At 38.0% G+C, this 27,627-nt stretch overlaps 1 protein-coding gene across 1 annotated transcript; it reads left to right on the forward strand.

Annotated features, from left to right (window-relative positions):
* LOC101279708 (zinc finger X-linked protein ZXDB-like) lies at positions 1-26,264 on the forward strand. The gene is made up of 2 exons (XM_049704595.1): positions 1-2,503; positions 25,228-26,264. Exons 1-2 carry the CDS (start codon positions 23-25, stop codon positions 25,264-25,266), a joined length of 2,520 nt encoding a protein of 839 aa, XP_049560552.1. The 5' UTR covers positions 1-22; the 3' UTR covers positions 25,267-26,264.
* The last annotated feature ends 1,363 nt before the right edge of the window (positions 26,265-27,627 follow it).

Genomic DNA, 27,627 nt, shown 5'->3' on the forward strand with positions numbered 1-27,627 from the left:
ATTCTGGTTCCAGCGGAGCCTCATGGACGCGGAGATGGAAATCCCGAGGCTGCTCCCGGCTCGCGGGTCGCGACAGGGCGGCGGCGCTGGCAGCCCCGGGGGCGGCGGCCGGATCCACGGAGGTCCTGACCCGCGGGCCGGCCAGGCCCCCGCGCGCCGCCTCCTGCTGCTCCGGGGCCCCCAAGATGGCGGGCCCGGGCGGCAGCGTGAGGTGGCCCGCGCGGCCTCCCCGGGCCCGGGCCCTAGCCCGTTGGTGCCGAGGCCCGATCACGCTGGCGGCGGCGGCGGCGGCGGCGGCGGCGGCGGCGGCGGCGGCGGCGGCGGCGGCGGCGACGACGATGGCGATGACTTCTTCTTCGTGCTGCTGGACCCGGTGGGTGGAGACGTAGATTCCACGGGCGCCAGCCAGGCCGCAGGGCCCCTATGGAGGGAGGAGGCCGGGCTGGGCCCACGGTTCCATGGGCACGAAAGCGGCGCGAACCCCGAGGGCCGCCCTGCGCTGGGCCCCAGCTCCCTGTCCGCTATCCGCGCCCCAGTCCCGGCCCTGGCCCCGATTCCCGCCCCAGTCCTGGGCCCCGCCGCGGCCTTCGCGGGCACCGTCACCATTCACAAACAAAACCTGTTGTTGCGCTTCGAGAACGGCTTCCTCACCCTGGCCACGCCCCCGCCGCCAGCCTGGGCGCCTGGGGTCGCCCCTGCCCCGCAGCCCGGGGGTCTGATCGCCCCGCAAGCGGGGATCCCGCACGCCGCGCAGCCTGGGGACTGTCCCGAGCTGCTGCCCGACCTCCTGCTGGCCGAGCGGGCCGAACCCGCGCCCGCCCCAGCGCCCGAGGAGGAGGCGGAGGGCCCGGTTGCTGCTGAGAGTCCCCGCGGGCCGCTAGGCCCGGGCCAGGGCGTGGTGCTGTACCTGTGTCCTGAGGCGCAGTGCGGACAAACCTTTGCCAAGAAGCACCAACTGAAGGTGCACCTGCTGACGCACAGCAGCAGCCAGGGCCAGCGGCCCTTCAAGTGCCCCCTGGGCGGTTGCGGCTGGACCTTCACCACCTCGTACAAGCTCAAGAGGCACCTGCAGTCACACGACAAACTGAGGCCCTTTGGCTGCCCGGCAGAGGGCTGTGGCAAGAGCTTCACCACGGTGTATAACCTCAAAGCACACATGAAGGGCCATGAGCAGGAGAACTCATTCAAATGCGAGGTGTGTGAGGAGACCTTCCCCACGCAGGCCAAACTCAGCGCCCACCAGCGCAGCCACTTCGAGCCTGAGAGACCCTACCAGTGCGCATTTTCGGGCTGCAAGAAGACGTTTATCACAGTGAGTGCCCTGTTTTCCCATAACCGCGCCCACTTCAGGGAACAGGAACTCTTTTCCTGCTCCTTTCCTGGCTGCAGCAAACAGTACGACAAGGCTTGTAGGTTGAAAATTCACCTTCGGAGCCACACTGGTGAGAGACCTTTCCTTTGTGACTTTGAGGGCTGTGGCTGGAACTTCACCAGCATGTCCAAACTCCTTAGGCACAAAAGGAAGCACGACGATGACCGGAGGTTCATGTGTCCTGTAGAAGGCTGTGGGAAATCTTTCACGAGGGCCGAACATCTGAAAGGCCACAGCATAACCCACCTGGGCACAAAGCCTTTTGTGTGCCCCGTGGAAGGCTGCTGTGCCAGGTTCTCTGCTCGCAGTAGTCTCTACATTCACTCCAAGAAACACTTGCAGGATGTGGACACTGGGAAAAGCCGATGCCCAGTCTCCACTTGTAATAAACTCTTCACATCCAAGCACAGCATGAAGACCCACATGGCCAAAAGGCACAACCTGCGCCAGGATCTCTTAGCTCAGCTAGGAGCTGCAAATTCTCTTACGCCCAGCAGTGAACTTACCAGCCAAGGGCAGAATGACCTCGGTGATGCAGAGCTTGTGTCTCTCTTCTCTGATGTGCCCAGTAATAGTTCTGCTGCAGTATTGGACACCGCATTGGTGAACTCTGGGATCTTGACTATTGATGTGGCTTCTGTGAACTCAACTCTGGCAGGGAACCTCCCTGTTAATAATAATAATAATTCCTTAGGGCAGGCGGTGGACCCTCAGGCCTTGATGGCCACCAGTGACCTTCCTCAAAGTCTGGACACCTCACTCTTCTTTGGAACGACAGCCGCTGGTTTTCAGCACAGTCCCTTAGATACGGATGATGTCTCAAGTCTAAGTGTGGGGCCTTCAGGATCTCTGAGCTCTTTGACTATGAAAACCTCGAGTCAAGAGCCCCAAGCTTTGACCCCCAGCAGTAAGCTAACAGTAGACACAGATGCTCTGACTCCTTCGAGCACCCTTTGTGAAAACAGTGTCTCAGAACTACTGCCGCCAACCAAAACGGAATGGAACGTACATCCTGATTCTGACTTCTTTGGACAGGAGGAAGAAACCCAGTTTGCATTCTCCAATCCAGCAGGAAACCATGGGTCTCAGAAAGAAACAGATCTTATCACAGTGACTGGCAGCTCATTTTTGGTATGAACTAAACTCTATCCATTCCTTGCCACATGGCTTACTTTTATTGATGACACTCAATTTTAAGAGTATTCTGGGCTAAATGTTTAAATGCAGTCATTTCTTATAGGTTTGAAAAAGAACAGAGCCCTGGGCTACAAGTTTGGAGGTTTAAATTCTGATCTTGAGTCTGGAACTGACAGATTGTGTGACCCTGAACAAGTCACTTATCCTATCTGAGCCTTATTTATAAAATGAGTGGTTTGAATAGATTGTTTCTAAGGTCATTCCAGCTCTATTTTCATCATTTTGTGCTCTTCCTTGAAAATTTTAAGACCTTTTAAAATGATTAACAATTGCATGTGCTCCTAATGTAATGAAAAATGCATTGAGAGTTAATGATATGGGAAGATGTAACTGGTGTTTAACTTTAAAAATTTAATGAAAATTTTACACAGTGCTAAAATATTTCTAAAATCTTGTGGTGAGCTTAAAAAAGAAGAAAGCTGAAAATCTGGGTTGGTTCTTTTTACCTGTTTATCTTTGTAGCCTCTTTTTTTTTTTTTTTTTTTTTTGATGGAAGGCTGTGTTGGGGAAAGTCCCAGTAATTTGATGAGACTCAGGCTCAGAAATACTGACTTTGTGGTGTTGAATAAGTGGCCTTATTAAGTCATTTCCTCTCACTAACCCTCAGTTCCCTAGGTGTAAAGCTGTTATTTTAACTTACACATACCTGATGCATTGTAGACTTCTTGTATCCTAGTAGTTAGGTATGGAGAGAAAAATGTTTTGTACTTTGGCTGTTTTAGTGAATTTTTACACCTTTCCTGTCCCTCTTATTCCCTTCCTCAAAGAAATTAGCATAATTTAACACCATGCTCATGTGCAGGCACTAATGCTTTATGCAGGTTAAGAAACAGAAAAGGGAATCTCTTCCTTCCACAGATTAAGGATTTTTCTCCACGCTATTCTGTGACTTTGCCAACTTTGCCAGTGTCTTTACTCTTGCATTCAAAGCCATCCTATAGAGTGACCGGAGAGCCTGTGGTTCCAAGGAAATCTGGGAATAGGCCAGAGTAAGGTTTTTCTCCCCTCTGTGCCCTGGAGAGCTCATTGTTTGCCTTCTCCCAGAGTTGGAATGAGAGTTTTACTTTGCATTTTGAGTAAATATTGTCTGTCTTACTTGAGTATAGCATTTTACAGTTTATGTAGCACTTTCACAACTGTTATATTTGATCTTCACAATATTTTAAGATAGTTATGGCAAAATTTCAACTATAAGACATATTAAAATTTACCTAACTCTTGCTTAGGAACTCTTGTGTGTGTGTGTGTGTATGCACATCAACTTTCATTCTACTCTTCTGAGTTTCATGATGACTTTTGTTTATAACCACTTGTTCCATTCCACATTAACATATGTCTCTTACCTTCTGCCAGCTCTGCTCCCTCTCCAACCTATTCTCTAGCGTGTCCACTCCATTCCTTGCCATGATCTCTCTTTTTTTTTTTAATTAGGTAAGCCTTTTTCATGGTCACCATCTCTCAGCCATTCAGGACATGGCCCATTTTTCAGTCCCAATATTTACTGCAAGTCTGAGTGTGCATTAAGAAATTATTTTCTGGATTTAGAGGTCAGTGTGTTTATATATGAATCAAATAATAATGGAAATGTCTTATATAAGGTTTTATGAGACATGTAGTTCTTCTATTCTTCTAAAATTTTTAACGTAGTTCGGCTGGCAAACACTATTAGTTGCTGTGAAATATTCTAATCCAGTACTGTTTGTATGTACATTTGTCGATAACAATCATAGCACTTTGGCAGTGCACTTTATAATTTGCCATTTTGAAATGCATCTGTACTGTCTAATTTTTAAATTGGTTGTACTCATTCAGTGAAAAAGCAAAAAGTATACATAAATTTGAAATCCAAAGAAATGGTCAGAGTGTGATTTTTTGTAACCATTTAACAGTTCTCCCTCAGCATTTTGGAAGGATTTTTAAGCCCATTTTAGAAATGTGTTGTCATTAGTTAAGTCCTCTTAAATAAGTTATTCTTCTTTTCCTACAGATAGGAATGCAGAAATCCCAGGTGAACATGCAGGTCTTAAGCATCTGTTAATATATATAACCATAAAAATATTTAAAAATCCTGTCATTTTGTTTCTTCAATCCCTCATTAAAAACAATCATAAAATATGCTTTTGTTCTATTCTGTGGAATTGTCAAAGGAAAGATTTTACTTTTCTTGAAGATAAAAATCTTGTAATTATTTATGGGCCCACATGGTTTCTTTCAGTCAATTTGTTCAAAAGATTTCCCATTCAATACCATTTTTCCAACATGATGGTGAAAATAGCATGAAATTACAGTCAAAAGTATCAGTACAAACATAATGGTTACATTTTTGTTAGTGTTGGCATAAATTTGCCATTTAAAAAAATGGGGTATGGTTTAATGTTATCTCACTTGCTTTTTGTGCTTCTTCAGTCCTTGGTTTATTAAAATTTTGCCAATTGAAAACACAGTAACAAAATACTTTGCAGGAAGGTTTGCATCCAGGGGACTCTTGAACATATTCATCATGAGTTAAAATACCTTTATTTTGACATTTTTACCCTGGTCTCATTATAGTATTACATAATTGAAAGGCTTGAGTAGTAGAAGTGAAACTTGATAGAATATGAGGGTCATTTTTCTCTGGATTAAATACTTCATATTCCCATCCAGCAAAAATGAGAGAAGGGTATTTATGACTATTCCTTGATTCCAGATAAAGCATTGATTAATTGCCTGTTTGGGAATATCCATAATCCCTTAGTAATTTCTGATATCAAACAGATCCACTTGATGATTCGGTAATAATAAAACCTAATTTAGATGCAGCTCATTCAAAATATTGATAATAGTGATAATTGAAATATAAGGCTGAGCTGAAATTTATGTAATTTATGTTTTTGAACAAAAGATTAGCAATTTTTTAGAAAGTGAAATGTGTTTTGCACATTTAAAGAACAGGTTATCAAGCACTTTGTCAGACCACAACTATATATTAAAAGCAAAGCACTCATTACAAATGAATTTTTTATATTTTTCAAATCTGATTTGATTTGGTAACCATTTTTAAGCTAGGGACCTCATTGTATATTCTGAGTTAATTTACTGACTATATACAAAAATACAAGGTAGAAGAGTACTAGGGATGTAGATAAGAGGTATAAAATGTGAGCTACTTCTTAATTTTGGAGAGAACATAGGAATTAAATATTTCACATCTAAACAATATCAGCAAGCATGTTTTCAGACACTAACTTAATGGCTTGGAGGGAAAGGAGGGGCAGTAACTATGCTTTAATGGATGGTTAGATTTAGTTACATAGATAAGAGAATAGGTGAATTCCAGCCAGGAAAAAAAAAGCACAAGGAAAGAATTTGAAATGGAATTGGCCACACAACACGGAAAGACAACCTAGCTCAAATGCAGGACGCCTGTTTGATAAGTGCTAAGTGTTAGGCTTAGACTGCCAATATGGAGCCAATCTGAAGAGTTAAGAAAACCAGTCACAGTGGATAGGACTTTATTCTGGACATGGTTAAGAGTCAGTGAAGATATTTAAGAAGAGAAGTCAAATGATGAATATATAGAAAGTTTAATATAGTAGACATGTACAATGTGAATTTGATGAGGAGAGATGATGGGAAAATCATTTAGGAGTCTATTGTAATAATTTCAGGGTTCTGTGATGAAGGTTTGGACTGGGGTTGTGGCAGAAAAGGACAGATTGGAGATGTCTCTAAATTGGAGAAACAAATATAACTTGGTGACTGACTGAATATATGAAACATTTATAAGAAAAAGGAAGATCAGAAATGACTCTAAAGATTTTTTTTGTTGAAACTAAAAATTACATTTCTTTAACATGAACAATACGTTGAGTATTGAAGTCTTTTCAGGAATATATATTGAAAGATAATTAGTTCAGGCCATGTTTAATTTATTGGGAAGTGATAAATCAGTTATCCCTGAATAAACTATACATATTGTGGATTATACACACCACTAGACAGTGAGTGCCATTTCATCTCCCTTGGCTCCCTCATGTATTCTCAGATTTATATTCAACGTTTGTATTCTTGTTTGCCTTTGAGTACTTACAGGCCTCTTCAACCTCATACAATATCCTCCCAGAATACACTGCATCAAAATGAGCTATGTCACCTTTGTCTGACAGTTCTTTCTTACTACTACTCTCTTCCCTACTATGGATATTCAACGGATGTTTTATGTGGTACTTAGTAATATAATAAATCATTTCTCCAGAATTTGGGGGATGCTGCTTAGTCATTAATTTCAATAGTTCCTCAATATAAACTGCAAAATTGAATTTTACCTGTATTTTTCTCAGATTGGAAGTGATAGGGCTAGAATCGTCCAAAAATAACTTCCATGTGATCCTTGGGTCTCCTTACTCATAATCCCCTCTGTGACTAACTAATGTGGTGTGGGAACTCAGTCACAGGGATCACATCCTCTCTTATTTACATACCCTAGCATATTTTCTCCTTTTTCTTGTTACTCTTACCACTAATGGTGATAACTCAGGAGGAATGGAGTCCAAAGAAAGAGTGAGAGAGTAAATAAGTAGCATAAATAACTACCTAACAATTACATTTTGTTTGATGGTGAATTTTGCTGTCCTGCATTGTCAACAGAAGGCTTCATCTCATTCTAATTTTCTGCTGACATTTATGGACCTGAAAAACACTTGGCCTACAGAAAACAATTCATCATTTTAAACAAAGCCAGACAATGATTCTTAACACTAATAAAGTGTGAATCCCTTAGGAATATCTCGTATTGTTATCAGCTTATTAAGAAGCTGGTAATTATTGAGTGCCTACTCTGTGTGAGATACTATAAGGTTTAAAACAAAAGCATATTTTATCAATTCATTCAAACAAACATTTTTGAGCACATATTTGACAATTTCTGTTGTTATGCTCACAAACATTATTATCCAGACAGAGAAAGAAAATCTCAAGCAATGAAAAATAATATATAATCAAGTTCTAAATGGTTACATTTTGGAATAATAAAGGATTAAATATTAGCTGTCATTCTTAGAGTATGGACTAAAAATCGTGATAAGGAAAAATTCAATGCACAGATTATCAAAAGTATTTCCAAAAATTCTAAGAATCTAAAATTTAATCTGGCATACAGCAGTTAGATTAAACTATCCTAAATTAAAACTTAAACAAAAATTTGAGTGATAGCTTAAATAATTATAGCAAAATTCTTTGGTAAATAACTTTTAAATTATGCTTTATTTTTATTTATTCTAAATTGGAATCCTGGATGTAGTGTTATACATGAAAGTGATCATATAAAACAAATATGTTATTTTGAAAGAGAAAACTATAGAATATAAATAAATGGTGTTAAGATAAATAAAATTTCCTTTCCTTATATTACACATAATGGCAAATTTTAATTTTCTGAAATAAAAAACAAGGACTTTAATTTGAATGTAACTATTTCATATAGGTACACTAGTTGAAAAGAAGAGTATATAAATTTCATGTGATATTTAGGACTGAGAACTGGAATTTAGCATGGTGAACCCTGAGAATTCACCAATTATGTGGTGAGGGTCAGATTAGTCATCAAACAAGAATTTAAGATTATGAATAAAATATAAGTAGCTTAACATATTTGGAAAGGGGAACAAAGTCCACCATAGCAAAATAAAACTCTCTTTAGTGACAAGCAACACTACATTTCCACAATGCAAAGCAATTACAAATGGTAGCAAAAACAAAGGTATTTCAACTCTAGGCATTCTCACTTTGGAATGAAGCCAAGAAATTATTAATCTTTATCAGGACCTACTTCCCTTTCCTGTTTACACAATACAATGGAGGGATATAACTGCAGTATGAGACTACATTACACTGGATGTGGAAGAACATCTGTTTGTGGGGAAATTAGCCAAAACAGAGAGCTGAAGTGGAAATTCCTCAGGCAATGACTCAGTGAATAGAGCAGCAGTTCATTCCAGGCTAGTTCCAATTTTAGAATGTGTGCTTCTGGACAGATATTTTTTTCCTCCTGATTCATGTTGGTATTAATTAATTAATGCCAAACATAGCACTTGGTGTTTCTAAATAAATGCAACATTTTTGCCCCTTAAAGTCACCTTACGTTCCTGTGCTTCTTAGAGCTAAATTTTTTTTGTTAATTATCAATAATATCAATAAGAAGTGTCGTCAGAGGCCATGACATACTAATAGAAAAAAATGTCATATATTTATTATTTTTGCCTCACTTTCCAAAATGTTGATTAAGTAAAACTTATTTTTCTATTTTTTTTCTTTGAAGATTCACTTTCCCATGGGTATGTCATTGTTTATGTACTTAGAAAGCAATAAGACTTGGGAGCATTGTTAAATAAGTGTTTGCAATTATAACCTTAGTAATTTGACTACCTTGAAAATTGGAGAAGCCTAGGCTAGATGTACTACTTTCCTAAATAACAGAGAGGGCTTATGGAAAGGAATGAAGGACAAATTCATTGAGAAAAAAGAGATTCATTTCTGTTATTAAATCAGACTTTGTATTTATCAATCTTACTGATTAATCTTGTACATTTTACAGCATATTATAGTCTGCTTTTAGAAGACTCCATATACAGCACTGAGTCTTTCTTTAGATGAGACCTTAAAAAATTGATTTGTTTTATATTTAATTTTTATCGAATTATATTTGACATAACAATATAATGTCGGTTTCAGGTGTATGGCATAGTGATTTGATACTTTTATACGTTATGAAATGATTACCACAATAAGTCTAGTTATCATCTGTCACCATACAAAGTTGTTACAATATTATTGACCATATTCACTATGCTGTGCATTACATCCCCGTGACTTATAGCTGGAAGTTTGTACCTCTTAATCCCCTTCACCCGTTTCACCTGTTCCCCCACCTGCCTCCCCTCTGGCAACTACCAGTTTGTTTTCTGGATCTATAGTAGACATTGGATAGTCCTTTTCACTACTAAATCTATGTACCAAATCTACTGAATATTGTAAAGACTTGCTGCATAGGATCTTGTTTGCAAAGTGATTCTGGTTGTCCTTCACCTTAGATTATTTTGGGGCAAAAAATTCCTCAAAGATAAAATGTTACCTGGACTTGCAAAAATTGTTAAGGATTCTTCCCCAAAACAGAAATGAAAATAAAATTTAAACAACAAAAAAAGAAGATAAGTTTTCTCTATAGCCAAGTGTTTTGGCTTTCCTAAGTGTCTCTGGTCTACAACATCTGTATAAAAGCACAATGGCGATTTAAAAACACACCCAGTATTTTCCAGTTACAGTTAGCAATATAAAACCTTCAAATAGATGTTATTGTAACATTGGTCATCTGTCTATCTAATACTATCTGGCTTTCAGAAATTCCATGAGGATAGTAAGAAGTGAAGAGAAAAGTTTTCCAAATTTAGGCTTGCCTATTGAAATGCCAAAATGTGGTCAAATTAGATGCTGTTTATTTTACATGTTTGACGTTTTAGTGTTTGGTGCTTTCAACTATTTCTACTCCAAATAGTTGAAAAAGTATTTTAAAACTAAATGTGAGTATTTGATTCATGACATTAAAGTTGATAATTCATTTTTATTGATTTTACTTTGCAAGATTGATGCATTGTTGAATTCAGTAAACATTCAGATAACAAACTATAGGTTATCTGTTTTGAAACTGCATTATATATTTTAATCATTCCTTGCTTTAAATTTTAAGCTACCATATATTGAATCATAACTGGGTCTATGAAGTATTTTATTTGTAAAATTTATTGTTTTTTATATTTTAATTGAAACAACATATATTACATACAGATCATAAGAATATGTAGCTACATGAATTTTCACAGAGTGAGTACATCCATGTAACCACTACCCAGATCAAGAACTAGAATACTACCAGAAGCTAAAGTTCCTTCATGTCCTCTTCCAGACACTATTATCCTGAACCAAAAAAATATCTTGGCTTCTAAAACCATAAATTCAGGCCTTTGTTTGTTTCTTTGTTATTATTTATTATTATTGAGATAAAATTCATGCAACATAGCATTCACTATTTTATCCATTTTAATGTGTACCATTCAGTGGGTTTTAGTACATTCACAATGTTGTGGAATCATCACAGATGGCCATTTCCAGAATATTTCATTATTCAAAAAGAAACCCCATACCCACTAAGCAGCAATCCCCCATTCCTCCCACCCCCTAGAAACTACTAATTTACTTTCTGTATCTATGGATTTGCCTATTCTGCATATTTCATCTGAATGGAATTATACAATATGTGACCTATTGTGTCTGGATTATTTTACTTAATATAATACTGTTTTCAATGTTTGTCTGTGTTATAGCATGTATCAGTACTTCATTCTCTTTGTGGCTGAATAATGTTCCATTGTATGGGTATACCACATTTTGTTTATTCATTCATCAGTTAATGGATTTTTGGGTTGTCTCCACTTTTGGGCTATTATGAATAATGCTGCTATGAACATTTGTGTACAAATTTTTGTATGAATATATTAAAACCATAGATTAGTTTTGCTTATTTTTAAGTTTTATGATGTGTATTCCTTTTGTGTTTGACTAATAAGTCAAAATAAGTAAAATATTACTCAACAGTTTGTAAGATTCAGCCATGTTTGCATGTAGAAATAATTCACTTTTTTCTTGTACAGAATTTTATTGTATGCCTATATCATAATTACTTTTACATTCTGTTTATGGGCATTAATGTTTTCAGGTTTGGGCAAGTATTAATTATGCTGCTATGAGCATTCAAATATACCTTTTTTGGTGAGGATATGTATTCATTTCTATGAGTTATATACCAAGAAGTGGAGCTTGATATGTCTAGTTTTAGTAAATACTGTCAAACAGTTTCCAAAGGTTCTTGTACTAATTTACACTCCTACCAGCAGTTATGAATGGTCTAGTTATTCCTCAACCTGACCAGGACCTGGTAATGTTTGACTTTTTCATTTAATCATTCTAGAGTGTGTTTACTGGAATAGCATTGTAGTTTTAATTTACATTTCTCAACTAAAATCAGGAATTGTTGCCTAGGTAATTACAGAAGAAAGCTTAAGCTTATTTAAAAAATTTAGATGTAACAATTTATTTGAAATCTGCTTTATAGTGAATTTTCTGGAAGTTTCTGTGTTTCAGAGAAATAGAATGCCAAAGCAATGCATATTATGTACCTTTAGTTATTAATAAAAATCACGTTGTAAATTGACATAGAGACTTTTAAACTGTATCTCTGTATATTGCTGCTGCTATTAATTCATATTGGTAAAGTGTTTAGATAAAAATTATTGGAAAAATATGGAGATAAAATTGAACTTGGCTTGTGGTTTTTTTTTTTTTAACATCTTTATTGGAGTATAATTGCTTTACAATGGTGAGTTAGCTTCTGCTTTACAACAAAATGAATCAGTTATATATATACATATATTCCCATATCTCTTCCCTCTTGCGTCTCCCTCCCTCCCACACTCCCTATCCGACCCCTCCAGGCGATCACATAGCACCGAGCTAATCTCCCTGTGCTATGCGGCTGCTTCCCACTAGCTATCTACCTTACTTTTGGTAGTGTATATATGACCATGCCTCTCTCTCGCTTTGTCACAACTTACCCTTCCCCCCCCCCATATCCTCAAGTCCATTCTCTAGTAGGTCTGTGTCTTTATTCCTGTCTTACCCCTAGGTTCTTCATGACATATTTTTTCTTAAATTCCACATATATGTGTTAGTACATGGTATTTGTCCCTCTCTTTCTGACTTACTTCACTCCGTATGACAGACTCTAGGTCTATCCACCTCAAGACAAATAGCTCAATTTCGTTTCTCTTTATGGATGAGTAATATTTCATTGTATATATGTGCCACATCTTTATCCATTCATCTGATGTTGGACACTTAGGTTGTTTCCATCTCCAGGCTATTGTAAATAGAGCTGCAATGAACATATTGGTACATGACTCCTTTTGAATTTTGGTTTTCTCAGGGTATATGCCCAGTAGTGGGATTGCTGGGTCATATGGTAGTTCTATTTGTAGTTTTTTAAGGAACCTCCATACTGTTCTCCACAGTGGCTGTATCAATTTACACTCCCAACAACAGTGCAAGAGGGTTCCCTTTTCTCCACACCCTCTCCAGCATTTACTGTTTCTAGATTTTTTGATGATGGCCATTCTGACTAGTGTGAGATGATATCTCATTGTAGTTTTGATTTGCATTTCTCTAATGATTAGTGATGTTGAGCATTCTTTCATGTGTTTGTTGGCAGTCTGTATATCTTCTTTGGAGAAATGTCTATTTAGGTCTTCTGCCCATTTTTGGATTGGGTTGTTTGTTTTTTTCTTATTGAGCTGCATGAGCTGCTTATAATTTTTGGAGATTAATCCTTTGTCAGTTGCTTCATTTGCAAATATTTTCTCCCATTCTGAGGGTTGTCTTTTGGTCTTGTTTATGGTTTCTTTGCTGTGTAAAATCTCTGAAGTTTCATTAGGTCCCATTTGTTTATTTTTGTTTTTATTTCCATTTATGTAGGAGGTAGGTCAAAAAGGATCTTGCTGTGATTTATGTATAGAGTGCTCTGCCTATGTTTTCCTCTAAGAGTTTGATAGTTTCTGGCCTTACATTTAGGTCTTTAATCCGTTTTGAGCTTATTTTTGTGTATGGTGTTAGGGAGTGATCTAATCTCATACTTTTACATGTACCTGTCCAGTTTTCCCAGCACCACTTATTAAAGAGGCTGTCCTTTCTCCACTGTACATTACTGCCACCTTTATCAAAGATAAGGTGTCAATATGTGCATGGGTTCATCTCTGGGCTTTCTATCCTGTTCCATTGATCTATCTTTCTGTTTTTGTGCCAGTACCATACTGTCTTGATTACTGTAGCTTTGTAGTATAGTCTGAAGTCAGGAAACCTGATTCCTCCAGCTCCGTTTTTCATTCTCAAGGTTGCTTTGCCTATGCGGGGTCTTTTGTGTTTCCATACAAATTGTGAAATTTTTTGTTCTAGTTCTGTGAAAAATGCCAGTGGTAGTTTGATAGGGATTGCATTGAATCTGTAGATTGCTTTGGGTAGTAGATTCATTTTCACAATGTTGATTCTTCCAATTGAAGAACATGGTATATCTCTCCATCTACTTGTATCATCTTTAATTTCTTTCATCAGTGTCTTCTAATTTTCTGCATACAGGTCTTTTGTCTCCTTAGGTAGGTTTATTCCTAGATATTTTATACTTTTTTTTGCAATGGAAAATGGAAGTGTTTTCTTGATTTCATTTTCAGATTTTTCATCATTAGTGTATAGGAATGCCAGAGATTTCTGTGCATTAATTTTCTACACTGCTACTTTACAAAATTCATTGATTATCTCTAGTAGTTTTCTGGTAGCATCTTTAGGATTCTCTATGTATAGTATCATGTCATCTGCGAACAATGACAGCCTTACTTCTTCTTTTCCAATTTGGATTCCTTTTCTTTCCTTTTCTTCTCTGATTGCTGTGGCTGTTTGTTTTTTGTTATTGAGCTGCATGAGCTGCTTGTAAATTTTGGAAATTAATCCTTTGTCAGTTGCTTCATTTGCAAATATTTTCTCCCATTCTTAGGGCTGTTTTTTGGTCTTGTTTTTGGTTTCCTTTGCTGTGCAAAAGCTTTGAAGTTTCATTAGGTCTGATCTGTTTATGTTTGTTTTTATTTCCATTTCTCTAGGAGGTGGGTCAAAAAGGGTCTTGCTGTGGTTTATGTCATAGAGTGTTCTGCCTATGTCTTCCTCTAAGAGTTTTATAGTGTCTGGCCTTACATTTAGGTCTTTAATCCATTTTGAGCTTATTTTTGTGTATGGTGTTAGGGAGTGATCGAATGTCATACTTTTACATGTACCTGTCCAGTTCTCCCAGCACCACTTATTGAAGAGGCTGTCCTTTCTCCAGTTTATATTCCTGCCCCCTTTATTAAAGATAAGGTGACCATATGTGCGTGGGTTTATCTCTGAGCTTTCTATCCTGTTCCATTGATCTATCTCTCTGTTTTTGTGCCAGTACCATACTGTCTTGATTACTGTAGCTTTGTGGTATAGTCTGAAGTCAGGGAGCCTGATTCCTCTAGCTCCGTTTTTCGTTCTCAAGATTGCCTTGGCTATTCGGGGTCTTATGTGTTTACATACAAATTGTGAAATTTTTTCTTCTTCTGTGAAAAATGCCAGTGGTAGTTTGATAGGGATTGCATTGAATCTGTACTTAGCTTTCGGTAGTACAACAATTTTCACATTGTTGATTATTCCAATCAACAATTTTTCCAATTTCAACTTTCTTAAATTTACCAAGGCTTGATGTGTGACACAAGATATGATCTATCCTGGAGAATGTTCCATGAGCACTACAGAAAAATGTGTATTCTGTTGTTTTTGGATGGAATGTCCTATAAATATCAAGTCCATCTTGTTTAATGTATCACTTAAAGCTTGTGTTTCCTTATTTATTTTCATTTTGGATGATCTCTCCTTTGGTGAAAATGGGGTATTAAAGTCCCATACTATGAATGTGTTACTGTTGATTTCCCCTTTTATGGCTGTTAGTATTTGCCTTATGTATTGAGGTGCTCCTATGTTGGGTGCATAACTATTTATAATTGTTATATCTTCTTCTTGGATCGATCCCTTGATCATTATGTAGTGTCCTTCTTTGTCTCTTCTAATAGTCTTTATTTTAAAGTCTATTTTGTCAGATATGAAAATTGCTACTCCAGCTTTCTTTTCGTTTCCTTTGCATGAAATATCTTTTTCCATACCCTTACTTTCAGTCTGTATGTGTCCCTAAGTCTGAAGTGAGTCTCTTGTAGACAGCAAATATATGGGTCTTGTTTTTGTATCCATTCAACCAACCTGTGTCTTTTGGTGGGAGCATTTAGTCCATTTACATTTAAGGTAATTATCCATATGTATGTTCCTATTCCCATTTTCTTAATTATTTTGGGTTCGTTATTGTAGGTCTTTTCCTTCTCTTGTGTTTCTTGCCTAGTGAAGTTCCTTTAGCAGTTGTTGTAGAGCTGGTTTTGTAGTGCTGAACTCTCTCAGCTTTTGCTTGTCTGTAAAGGTTTTAATTTCTCCATTAAATCTGAATGAGATCCTTGCTGGGTAGAGTAATCTTGGTTGCAGATTTTTCTCCTTCATCACTTTCAATATGTCCTGCCAGTCCCTTCTGGCTTGCAGAGTTTCTGCTGAAAGATCAGCTGTTAACCTTATGGGGATTCCCTTGTGTGTTATTTGTTGTTTTTCCCTTGCTGCTTTTAATATGTTTTCTTTGTATTTAATTTTTGACAGTTTGATTAATATGTGTCTTGGTGTATTTCTCCTTGGAATCCCCTGTATGGGACTCTCTGTGCTTCCTGGACTTGATTAACTATTTTCTTTCCCATATTAGGGAAGTTTGCAAATATAATCTCTTCAAATATTTTATCAGTCCCTTTCTTTTCTTCTTCTTCTTCTGGAATCCCTATAATTCGAATGTTGGTGTGTTTAATATTGTCCCAGAGGTCTCTGAGACTGTCCTCAGTTCTTTTCATTCTTTTTTCTTTATTCTGCTCTGCAGTAGTTATTTCCACTAGTTTATCTTCCATGTCACTTATCCATTCTTCTGCCTCAGTTATTCTGCTAGTGATCCCATGTAGAGTATTTTTCGTTTCATTTATTGTGTTGTTCATCATTGTTTGTTTCATCTTTACTTCTTGTAGGTCCTTGTTAAATGTTTATTGCATTTTGTCTGTTCTATTTCCAAGATTTTGTGTCATCTTTACTATCATTATTCTGAATTCTTCTTCAGGTAGACTGCCTATTTTCTCTTCTTTTTTTAGGTCTGGTGGGTTTTTATCTTGCTCCTTCATCTGCTGTGTGTTTTTCTGTCTTTTCATTTTGCTTATCTTACTGTGTTTGGGGTCTCCTTTTTGCAGGCTGCAGGTTCATAGTTCCCATTGTGTTTGGTGTCTGTCCCCAGTGGCTAAGGTTGGTTCAGTGGGTTGTGTAGGCTTCCTGGTGGTTGGGACTAGTGCCTGTGTCCTGGTGGATGAGGCTGGATCTTGTCTTTATGGTGGACTGGTCCACGTCTGGTGGTGTGTTTTGTGGTGTCTGTGGACTTATTATGGTTTTAGGCAGCCTCTCTGCTAATGGGTGGGGTTGTGTTCCTGTCTTGCTAGTTGTTTGGCATAGGATGTTCATTACTGTAACTTGCTGGTCGTTGAGTGAAGCTGGGTGCTCTTGTTGAGATCGAGATCTCTGGGATATTTTTGCCATTTGATATTATATGGAGCTGGGAGGTCTCTTGTGGACCAGTGTCCTGAATTTGGCTCTCCCATCTCAGAGGCACAGCACTGACTCCTGGCTGCAGCCCCAAGAGCCTTTCTTCCACACAGCTCAGAATAAAAGGGAGAAAAAGTAGATAGAAAGAATTAGTAGAAGTAGAAAGAAAGAAAGGAGGGAGGGAAGGAGGGAGGGAGGGATGGAGGAAGGAAGGAAGGAGGGAAGGAAGGAAAAAAGACAGAAGATAAAGTAAAATAAAATAAAGTAAGATAAAATATAATAAAATTATTAAAATAAAAAAATAATTATTAAGAGAAAAAACAATGGATGTATAGTGCCCTAGGACAAATGGTGGAAGAAAAGCTATACAGACAAAATCTCACACAGAAGCATACACATACACACTCAGAAAAAGAGTAAAAGGGGAAAATATCATAAATCTTGCTCTCAAAGTCCACCTTCTTAATTTGGGATGATTCATTGTCTAAAGGAGAGAAGGAAGGAAAGAAAGAACAAAGATAAAGTAAAATAAAATAAAGTTATTAAAATAAAAAGTAATTATTAAAAAAACTTTTTTAAAAAAATGGACAGATAGAACCCTCGGTCAAATGGTGGAAGCAAAGCTATACAGACAAAATCTCACACAGAAGCATACACATACACACTCACAAGAAAAGGAAAAGGGGAAAAAATAATAAATCTTGCTCTCAAAGTCCACCTCCTTAATTTGGGATGATTTGTTGTCTATTCATGTATTCCACAGATGCAGGGTACATCAAATTGATTGTGGAGCTTTAATCCGCTGCTTCTGAGGCTGCTGGGAGAGATTTCCCTTTCTCTTCTTTGTTCTTACAGCTCCCAGGGGCTCAGTTTTGGATTTGGCCCCGCCTCTGCGTGTAGGGTGCCGGAGGGGGTCTGTTCTTTGCTCAGACAGGATGGGATTAAAGGGGTAGCTGATTCGGGGGCTGTGGCTCACTCAGCCCAGGGGGAGGGAGGGGCACGGAGTGCGGGGCGAGCCTGTGGCGGCAGAGGCCAGCCTGACATTGCACCAGCCTGAGGTGTGCCATGCCTTCTCCCGGGGGAGTTGTCCCTGGTTCCTGGGACCCTGTCAGTAGTGGGCTGCACAGGCTCTCCGTAAGGGGGGTGTGGATCGTGACCTGTGCTCGCACACAGACTTCTTGGTAGTGGCAGCAGCAGCCTTAGCGTCTCATGCCTGTCTCTGGGGTCCACCCTTTTAGCCGCAGCTTGTGCCTGTCTCTGGAGCTTCTTTAAGCAGCGCTCTTAATCCCCTCTCCTTGTGCACCAGGAAACAAAGAGGGAAGAAAAAGTCTCTTGCCTCTTCGGCAGGTCCAGACTTTTCCCGGGACTCCCTCCTGGCCAGCAGTGGCTCACTAATCCCCTGCAGGCTGTGTTCACGTCGCCAACCCCAGTCCTCTACCTGCGCTCCAACCAAAGCCTGAGCCTCAGCTCTCAGCCCCGCCCACCCTGGCGGGTGAGCACACAAGCCTCTCGGGCTGCTGAGTGCCGCTCGGCACTGATCCTCTGTGTGGGAATCTCTCCGCTTTGCCTTCCGCACCCCTGTTGCTGTGCTATCCTCCGCGGCTCTGAATCTTTCCCCCTCTGCCACCCGCAGTCTCTGCCCGAGAAGGGGCTCCCTAGTGTGTGGAAACCTTTCCTCCTTCACAGCTCCCTCCCACTGGTGCAAGTCCCGTCCCTATCCTTTTGTCTCTGTTTACTCTGTTTTCTTTTGCCCTACCCAGGTACGTGGTGGTGGTATTTCTTGCCTTTTGGGAGGTCTGAGGTCTTCTTCCAGCGTTCAGTAGGTGTTCTGTAGGAGTTGTTCCACGTGTAGATGTATTTCTGGTGTATCTGTGAGGAGGAAGGTGATCTCCGCCTCTTACTCTTCCGCCATCTTCCCGGAAACCCTTGGCTTGTGGTTTTAAATTTACTTCTGAGATTAGGAGAAAAACAGCAATTTAATATAGAATGGTTGGAATATGTGCATAGGTCACACGTTTCTTTGTGTTGGAAATGTTTCCCTGTTAGTATACAGCACATAGTTTCCCTGAAAACATTCCATGCCATCTATATATGAAAGCCCCTAAAAATAAAGCAAGGTAGAAACCAAACACAGTCATTAATTGTAAGACAGACATGAAACAACTTCAGAGGTCAACTTAAAAAAAATCTCAACCTAGAAGTTGAGAGTTATGTTTTATTCAGGACTTACTCAGGACTATAGCCCAGGATACAGCTGCTCATATATTTCTGAGAAGTTGGTCAAAGGAGTTACAGGAGGAGCCAGGATATATAGTTTTTGCTGAAAAACAAACACGTAGATGAAGAGCATAAGACTATTGCTAATCACAGAAAACAGACATCTCAAGTTAATGATTTTAGTGCCTGTTTATGTATAGTAAGATGCAAGAGTCTGGGGTCATTGAAATTATTCCTTTCATTTGCATCTTTACTGTCTAGGACCATCCTGAATTCCTCTCAGGTCACACCTTCAAGGATGGCTGCAGTGGCTGATGGCCTGATGACAGGCAACATTTGTTGTTTACCAGAATGGCACGCAGCATTCTTTGTTTACTGAAATTGCAGGCAACACTTTGTCCACAGCAACTCCTCTTGGTCATAAATTCAACCAAGGTTTGAGACATTTCCTGACCCATTTGTCCCACAGCACTAGAAAGGCTTATTCCTGGATCAGGTGAGGCTTCTCTTGATAGACACTATGTGCTAATCTTTGGATTAGGCCCTATTGATAAGCTGAACTTCTCTGGTTTGCCAGTTTTACTAGCCTATTATGATCCAGAAAATGTTTTCCCTTGTTGCTTCTTCTCATATCTAGAGTTGAACTATTATAATTATTCTATGTAGAGTTATATGTATAATCGACTGGCTCAAGATGTTTAGCCATCAATAATTTTGTTGGAGGCCTGGTTACACTTTGGGTAATGCAAGAGATAATAATCTTATAAAATAGACAGGATATACAGCTGTTAACATTAATAAAGTCATAGTACAGCAGAGAGAGGCACAAATCATAAATAATTTGAAAACAAGAGAGAACAAACTAAAACAATGATTAGTATAACTAGTTGTAATCTAGTCACAATAAGCCATTAAGTCCACAGGGGAGCCAGGTGCAGAAGCCAAATTATGGAGGGTCAAGAGAAAAAGGTAAATGTTCCATCTTCATTTACAACGGCATACTTTATCAATTTGTTGTAGGTTGATACATTACCTAAGGTTGGATGGGTCAAATGGACACACTATTGGTCCCCAAGGTTAAAGGGCCCCGAACAAGTCCACTCTATCTACCCCAGTTTAATATATATATATTTTAAAAGGGTGGAAGAAAATTACACTGAGATACCTGACTAACAGGAGTATCTTCTTGAAGATACTCATTTTATAAAAGCATCAGAATAAAATAATGATTGTATATAAAGTAAAAACTTAAAGTGCCATGGCTAAAGATCTGATTACAATGCAATTGACAAGAAACTTGGTTATTTCTGTAACATACAACATTTTAAGATACTAACTAGAGTGATGACTGATAACATTATACCAGGACATATCAGATTTTTAGGAATTCCGTATAACTTTTGGAATATCTGTATTAATGACATTTACCCATACAATATAACCTAAGAAGGTTTTATCACTATTTATTTGACAATGTTTCCCACGTAATTTAACATACCCAATAAACGTAATTAGTTTAATGATTCTCTTTGGGATGTTTCAGGGGCCCTTTGAAGCACCCCAAAGTTAGTTGGAGGTCAAAATAACCTTAATTAGAATTTGATATTTGGGAAATTTGTCAAAGATATAAAAATGTTTTAAAACACTTGGTTAAATAGGATCATGGGTCCCTGTGAAACAATCCAATACTTATTCATTCAACCAAAGTGACAAAATATTTTTAAGGCAAATACAGATCATCTAGAAGGCAAAGAAACTCACAATCTGTTATTAAAAGTAGTTTAACATTCCAAGAAAACTTTGTTCTTGTAACAGAGAGAGAAAACCAAACTCCAATCCTGCACTAGTTCACCCTCAGTAACAAAAATCATTTACCTAATTAAATTCGATCCAATCCCAGCTTGACCTTGTACAAAGCTTTTCTCAGGGTTCCCTTTTACAAACCTTCTACAACTTTCTGTGTCTGTATTAGTTTTTCCCTTATTTTCTTTCCCATCCAGAAACAACAAGCTTTAAGACAAAATCACTTTCCTTTCCCTTAACAAAGTTCATTTCCATTCTTTATACCTTCTTTTGATGAAAATACACATCCTACTTTCCTTGCACACTTAAATATTTCCCTTATTATCCCAGTAGCTTTAATTATTGGGTTGGCCAAAAAGTTAGTTCGGGTTTTTCTGTAACATCTTACAGAAAAACCCAAAGGAACTTTTTGGCCAACCCAATACCTATAATCACAATTTGAATTCTTAAAAACCTTAATCTCCAGTGAAAACTGACTAGCAAGTAATTGTGAACTCTTTGTCATATCAGAATTTCCTGATTGGCAAACATAGGACTATTCCACAACATTTGGAAACATATATCTTCTCATAGCACATTTTTCCCTTGGTGTGGTACAAACTATGGGTTTAATAAACCCAAACATCTTTAGTTTCCCTCTCATAAGGAGACAAAAGTAGGTAAACTTAGACGTGTTTAGCAGTCAATGTTCCAGTATCTTATCTTATTTTAAATGAACTGATATTTAATGAATTCTATATTTAACTTAGCAAAACTCTAAAGTTTCAAGTTACCAAAAATCTTGAGAAACTATTTTAGATAGACATACCCCAAACATAATTATTCCTAAAGAGTTCACTTGAAAACTCTTATCTCACTTACCTTTATTTCATAACTTATGAAAATATCATCATACCAAGTTGATTTTCCTTGCTGACAGTCTACAACACAAATAACATAAACTTATTGACCTTCAGTAAACTTAGTTACAATAAGAGACATGACTGTATTGATTAAACCAAAAAGCTTAAGCTGGTTTTAATACCAGATATTAATTTAATATTGAATATTTCCTAGATCATGTGAACCTGAAATTCATTCTTGCCAGTTTTCTTTATATTTAGAAATATTTAATTTGTAAGTGCTTGCTTTTCAGTCAAATAAATGGAGCTTTTTCATAAATTTAATTTTGATAATATTATCCAGAGGTAGAGACGTATTATATGTATAGTGTACACACAGACATATAAACAGACAAAACTCAAGATCTCATGGCTTCACTTTAAGACTTAGTTTTGAATCAGGTAGTACAATATAAACTTACTAGTTTATAAATAACAGTTGGAATAAGTTAAATTTATTTGCTTAGATGATTAAGGCTTTACTATTTGTGGAAAAGACTTTAAGATTTGTATTTGTCCTTGATAAATCCTTAAGGAAGCTTTGAATTAGATTTTGGTTGAAGGAGCCTATCCAGTGGTTTGAGTGTTAAAAGGCCACTTTATTTCTTTATTCCCCCCTCCCCATTTTGATTTCAGGTTTTACATGATTGGGCTAATTAGGCACAGTTTCAGGTCATTATCGGCTGTTAGTTACATTTCTGGTTTGTAGAGATTTTAAAGACACAGACATTTCCTTTGAATTCCCCAATGACCTGGTCTGCCACCTAAATGATGTTAAAAGGTTGATTTGCCCAACTGAATTTTCCTTAATTTGCTTTTTTTATATCAATGAGATTTCCAACAAAACTGGAAATCAAGTGTTTTATGTTTGGGAACTTTAGGGTTCAATTTACCATGTTTTCAAAAGTTTACACAAGGCATTCAACAAAGTCCCTCTTCTGAGTGCACAGGTTATACCCAGCGCAAAAATCTCTATTAATATTTTTATTAGCCCCTGGATGTTAACTCAGTTTTTATTTCATATTGTGTGGGCTCAAGTAACCCTGTTGGCTTCTTTTAGTATGTTTAATTAATATTTTCTAAGGGACAGATTTATATGCCCTGTCTTATAATAACAGGCAGGGGAAGCATTCCCCAGTGAGACATAATGTCTATCCCACAATATAACTGGCAAAAGAGATGTAACCATCTTATACAAAGCCCATTTCAATATACCAATTTATATAATCTTTCATCTCAATCCTATCAACTTTTATAGCTTTAACTTTAGTTTCCATTAAGAACCCATCAACAAGCTTTGGTCTCATAAGAAGTCCTAGAAGTCCTTTTTACCCACCCCCCAGACATTTTATCTATGTTTATACAAAAGCTTCGGAGTCCCCAGTGAGGGGTTGAGCCAAGGGACTCCGGCCCTTTTGTCAATCTTTAACTTGATTAATTGGCCTGTTGCCCGAAGCAATTGTTAGTCAGGTATCTCAGTGTAATTTTCTTCCACCCTTTTAAATATATGTATTAAACTGGGGTAGATAGAGTGGACTTATTCGGGGCCTTTTAACCTTGGGAACCAATAGTGTGTCCATTTGGCCCATCTAACCTTAGGTAATGTTGTATCAAAACCTTTTGCTTTAATCCCATTAACATCGGTTTTATTTATCCAATTTCTTAATACTATCTAAAGATTTCTATCCAGTTGAGAGAGTCCCTTTAGCATTTCCTTCTTATGCAGCCATAAAAAAAAGAATGAAATAATGCCATTTGCAGCCACATGGATGGACCTAGAAATTATCATATTAAGTGAAGTAAGTCAGACAAGGACAAATATCATATAATATCACTTATATGTAGAATCTAAAAAATAGTAAAAATGAACTTATTTGCCAAACAGAAACAAACTCACAGACACAAAACAAACTCACAGACACAGAAAACAAGCATGGTTACCAATGGGGAAGGGGGGAGGGATAAATTGGGAATGGGATTAACAGATACATACTATCATATATAAAATGGATAAACAATGAGGTTTTACTGCATAGAACAGGAACCTATATTCAATATCTTATAGTAAACTATAATGGAAAAGAATGGAAAAAAGATTACAGATATATACATATATATATAAATGAATCACTTTGCTGTATACCTGAAACTAACACAATATTATAAATCAACTATATTTCAATTAAAATATTTCCATCTTGTTGGGAAGAAGTCTCTAGTCTTTCCCTCAACATTTTTTTCTGTTAATCAATCTAACTAACATTAGTTAACCAATTTTTAAAAATTTTTATTGATTTAAAATGTTGTTGTTAGTTTCAGGTGTACGGCAAAGTGAATCAGTTATACATATACATATATCCACTCTTTTATTTAGATTCTTTTCCCATATAGGCCATTACAGAGTATCGAATAGAGTTCCCTGTGCTATAGAGCAGGTTACAGTTAGTGATCTATTTTATATATAGTAGTGTGTATAAGTCAGTCTCAGTCTCACAATTTATCCCTCCCCCACTTATCCCCTGGTAACTAGAAGATTGTTTTCTACATCCGTGACTCTACTTCTGTTTTATAAATAAGTTCATTTGTACCTCCCGTTTTTTTGTTTCTACCTATAAGTGATATCATACGATATTTGTTTTTCTGTGTCTGACTTACTTCCCTCAGTACGACAATCTCTAGGTCCATCCATGTTGCTGCAAATGGCATTATTTTGTTCTTCTTTATTGCTGAGTAATGTTCCATTGTATATATGTACCACACCACATCTTCTTTATTCATTCCTTTGTTGATGGACATTTAGGTTGCTTCCTTGTCCTGGATATTATAAATAGTGCTGCAATGGACATTGGGGTGCATGTATCTTTTTTGAATTATGGTTTCCTCCAGGAATATGCCCAGAAGTGGGATTGCTGGGTCATAAGGTAGTTCTATTTTTAGTTTTTTAAGGAACCTCCACACTGTTCTCCATAGTGGCTGTCCCAATTTACATTCCTACCAACAGTACAAAAGGGTTCCCTTTTCTCCACACCCTCTCCAGCATTTATTGTTTGTAGAGTTTTTTGGTGATAGCCATTCTGACTGGTGTGAAGTGATACTTCATCGTAATTTTGATTTGCATTTCTCTAATAATTAGTGATGTTGGGCATCCTTTCATGTGCTTTTTGGCCATGTGTATGTCTTCTTTGGAGAAATGTCTATTTAGATCTTCCCCCCATTTTTTTATTGGGCTATTTGTTTTTTTGATATTGAGCTGCATGAGCTGCAACTAACCAATGTTTTTATTAGCATCTATAAGACCCATAGAGGTGAAGCCAAGACCGCAAATAAGGCTTCCCAAACCATTTTTTTCTTGTTGTTATTTGTTTTAACCTAAGGTAGTTCTTAGGTTAGCTGTTATATGTTTTTTTACTCACCTTCTAATTTGTTTTTTCCTTTTTAAAATAGGTACCAATAAAACAGCTGTTCATAATGAGAACTCTCTAAAAATTTACCAGTTTAGAAGTTTCTCCAATTTAAAGGATCCATCATCTGACCACTGACAACTCAGACCAATAATACTCAAGAGGCATCCCCACAAGACAGCGCAAAGGATATAGCCTTCACAAGATCTAGAAAGTTTACTCCCCAAAAGAGTCTAAGAAAGTAAAGGGCCTCATTGTACAGGCAGATACACGAAGGTTAAGATGGCAAAGGACCCTGAGAGTTGGCACAGACAAGAAAAAGACTGCTCAGAATCCCAGTCTATTTGACTGGCTGCCAAATACACAGGATATGTACCTTCTGGATGGCAGAGGCCAAGCTCTCAAACAAAAGGGAAAAAATGCCTAAGAAGATCAGTTAGAACATCTACATGTCAATGACACAGGGAGAGAAATGCAAATTCCCCCTAGAAGGGCTTTTGTTCCTTTAGGGTCAGAATTCTGAAGACATTTTATCAAGCTGGATTTTTCTAGCTGCTCATGCAAAAAACGAAGTAATTTTTGTATGTCAAAAGAACTCCAATTAGGCTATTTTAAGTGAGATTTCCTTTAATTATCAATTAAGCAAGTACATATAAGTATACATTCTTTATGCACATAATAAAATCTTCCGAGTGCCTCTCAACTGAGGATAACCGACTCCGTGTCTTTCAACTGAGCAAAATCTTCCCAGCATCTTTCAACCGAGGGAACTCATTCAGTGGTACTCAGGTACCTCTTCTTGAAACTAACTTTCAAGGAACACCTACTCCTCCAGTGAGGAGTTTAACACCACTGAATAAAACTTAGGATCAACAGCCAATAATGGGAGATCCAAGATCAAGGAGAGACTCAGCCAAATTCATTTGGACTCTCCAAGGAGGTGACCAGGCACAAGGGGCCCTCTCCTGGTACCAAAGCTCTGATTCTTCATGGAGTTCAGGTGAAGGAGAGAAGTATGCTCTGGATCCCTTTGTGGTCACCAAAACTGCTGACTGAATAAAAGCACTACCTAAAAGTTGAGATTTATGTTTTATTCAATGGCCTCCTGAAAACTCTAGCCCACTATAGATCCTCTCAGATACTTCTGAGAAACTATACCAAAGAGGTAAGTGAGGAGTCAGGTAATATAGGAATTTTTGCTGAAAAAAAATGTAGTAAAACATCAAAAGATTATTGCTGATCAAGAAAGACAGACATCTCAAGTTAATGATTTTAGTGCCTTTCCATGTATGGTAAGATGCAAGAGTCTGGGCTTATTGAAATTATTCCTCTCGTATGCATCTTAACTATCTAGGGCCAGTATCCTCCTTTTCTCCATCCTGAACTTCCCTCAGAGTGCACTGTCAGGGGTGGATCAGTGGCTGATGGCGTGATGGTCAAAACATCTTTTGTTTAAGGGAATGTCAAGCAACATTTTATACTTACTGAAATGGCAGGCAGCAGTTTTTTGTCCATACAGAGAATACTGTGTGTTTCAAACCAAAGTTTCAAAAGAGTTCCAAAAGGAAGATTAATTCCTATGTAAATAAAGAAATTCAACAAAGAAGACATTTCCTTGACAGCAGTAATTACAGTTTAAAGGAAAATATAAATAGGTTAGAAACTGATTTTTTTAACATCTTTATTGGAGTATAATTGATTTACAATGGTGTGTTAGTTTCTGCTTTATAACAAAGTGAATCAGCTATACATATACATATGTCCCCATATCTGTTCCCTCTTGCGTCTCCCTCACTCCCACCCTCCCTATCCCACCCTTCCAGGTGGTCACAAAGCACCAAACTGATCTCTATGTGCTATGCGGCTGCTTCCCACTAGCTATCTATTTTACGTTTGGTAGTGATATATGTCCATGCCACTCTCTCATTTTGTCCCAGCTTACCTTTCCCCCTCCCCATATCATCAACTCCATTCTCTAGTAGGTCTGTGTCTTTATTCCCATCTTCCCCCTAGGTTCTTCGTGACCATTTTTTATTGGGTTGCATGTATATGTGTAAGAATAGTATTTGTTTTTCTCTTCCTGACTTTCTTCACTCTGTATGACAGACTCTAGGTCCATCCACCTCACTACAAATAACATTTCATTTCCATTTATGGCTGAGTAATATTCCATGGTATATATGTGCCACATCTGCTTTATTCATTTATCTGTTGTTGGACATTTAGGTTGCTTCCATGTCCTGGCTATTGTACATAGAGCTGCAATGAACATTTTGGTACATTACTCTTTTTGAATTATGGTTTTCTCAGGGTATATGCCCAGTAGTGAGATTGATGGGTCATATGGCAGTTTTATTTTTAGATTTTTAAGGATCCTCCATATGGTTCTCCATAGTGGCTGTATCAATTTACATTCCCACCAACAGTGGAAGAGGGTTCCCTT

This window comes from Orcinus orca, chromosome X (assembly GCF_937001465.1).
Source record: "Orcinus orca chromosome X, mOrcOrc1.1, whole genome shotgun sequence".
In the NCBI taxonomy this organism is placed as follows: domain Eukaryota; kingdom Metazoa; phylum Chordata; class Mammalia; order Artiodactyla; family Delphinidae; genus Orcinus; species Orcinus orca.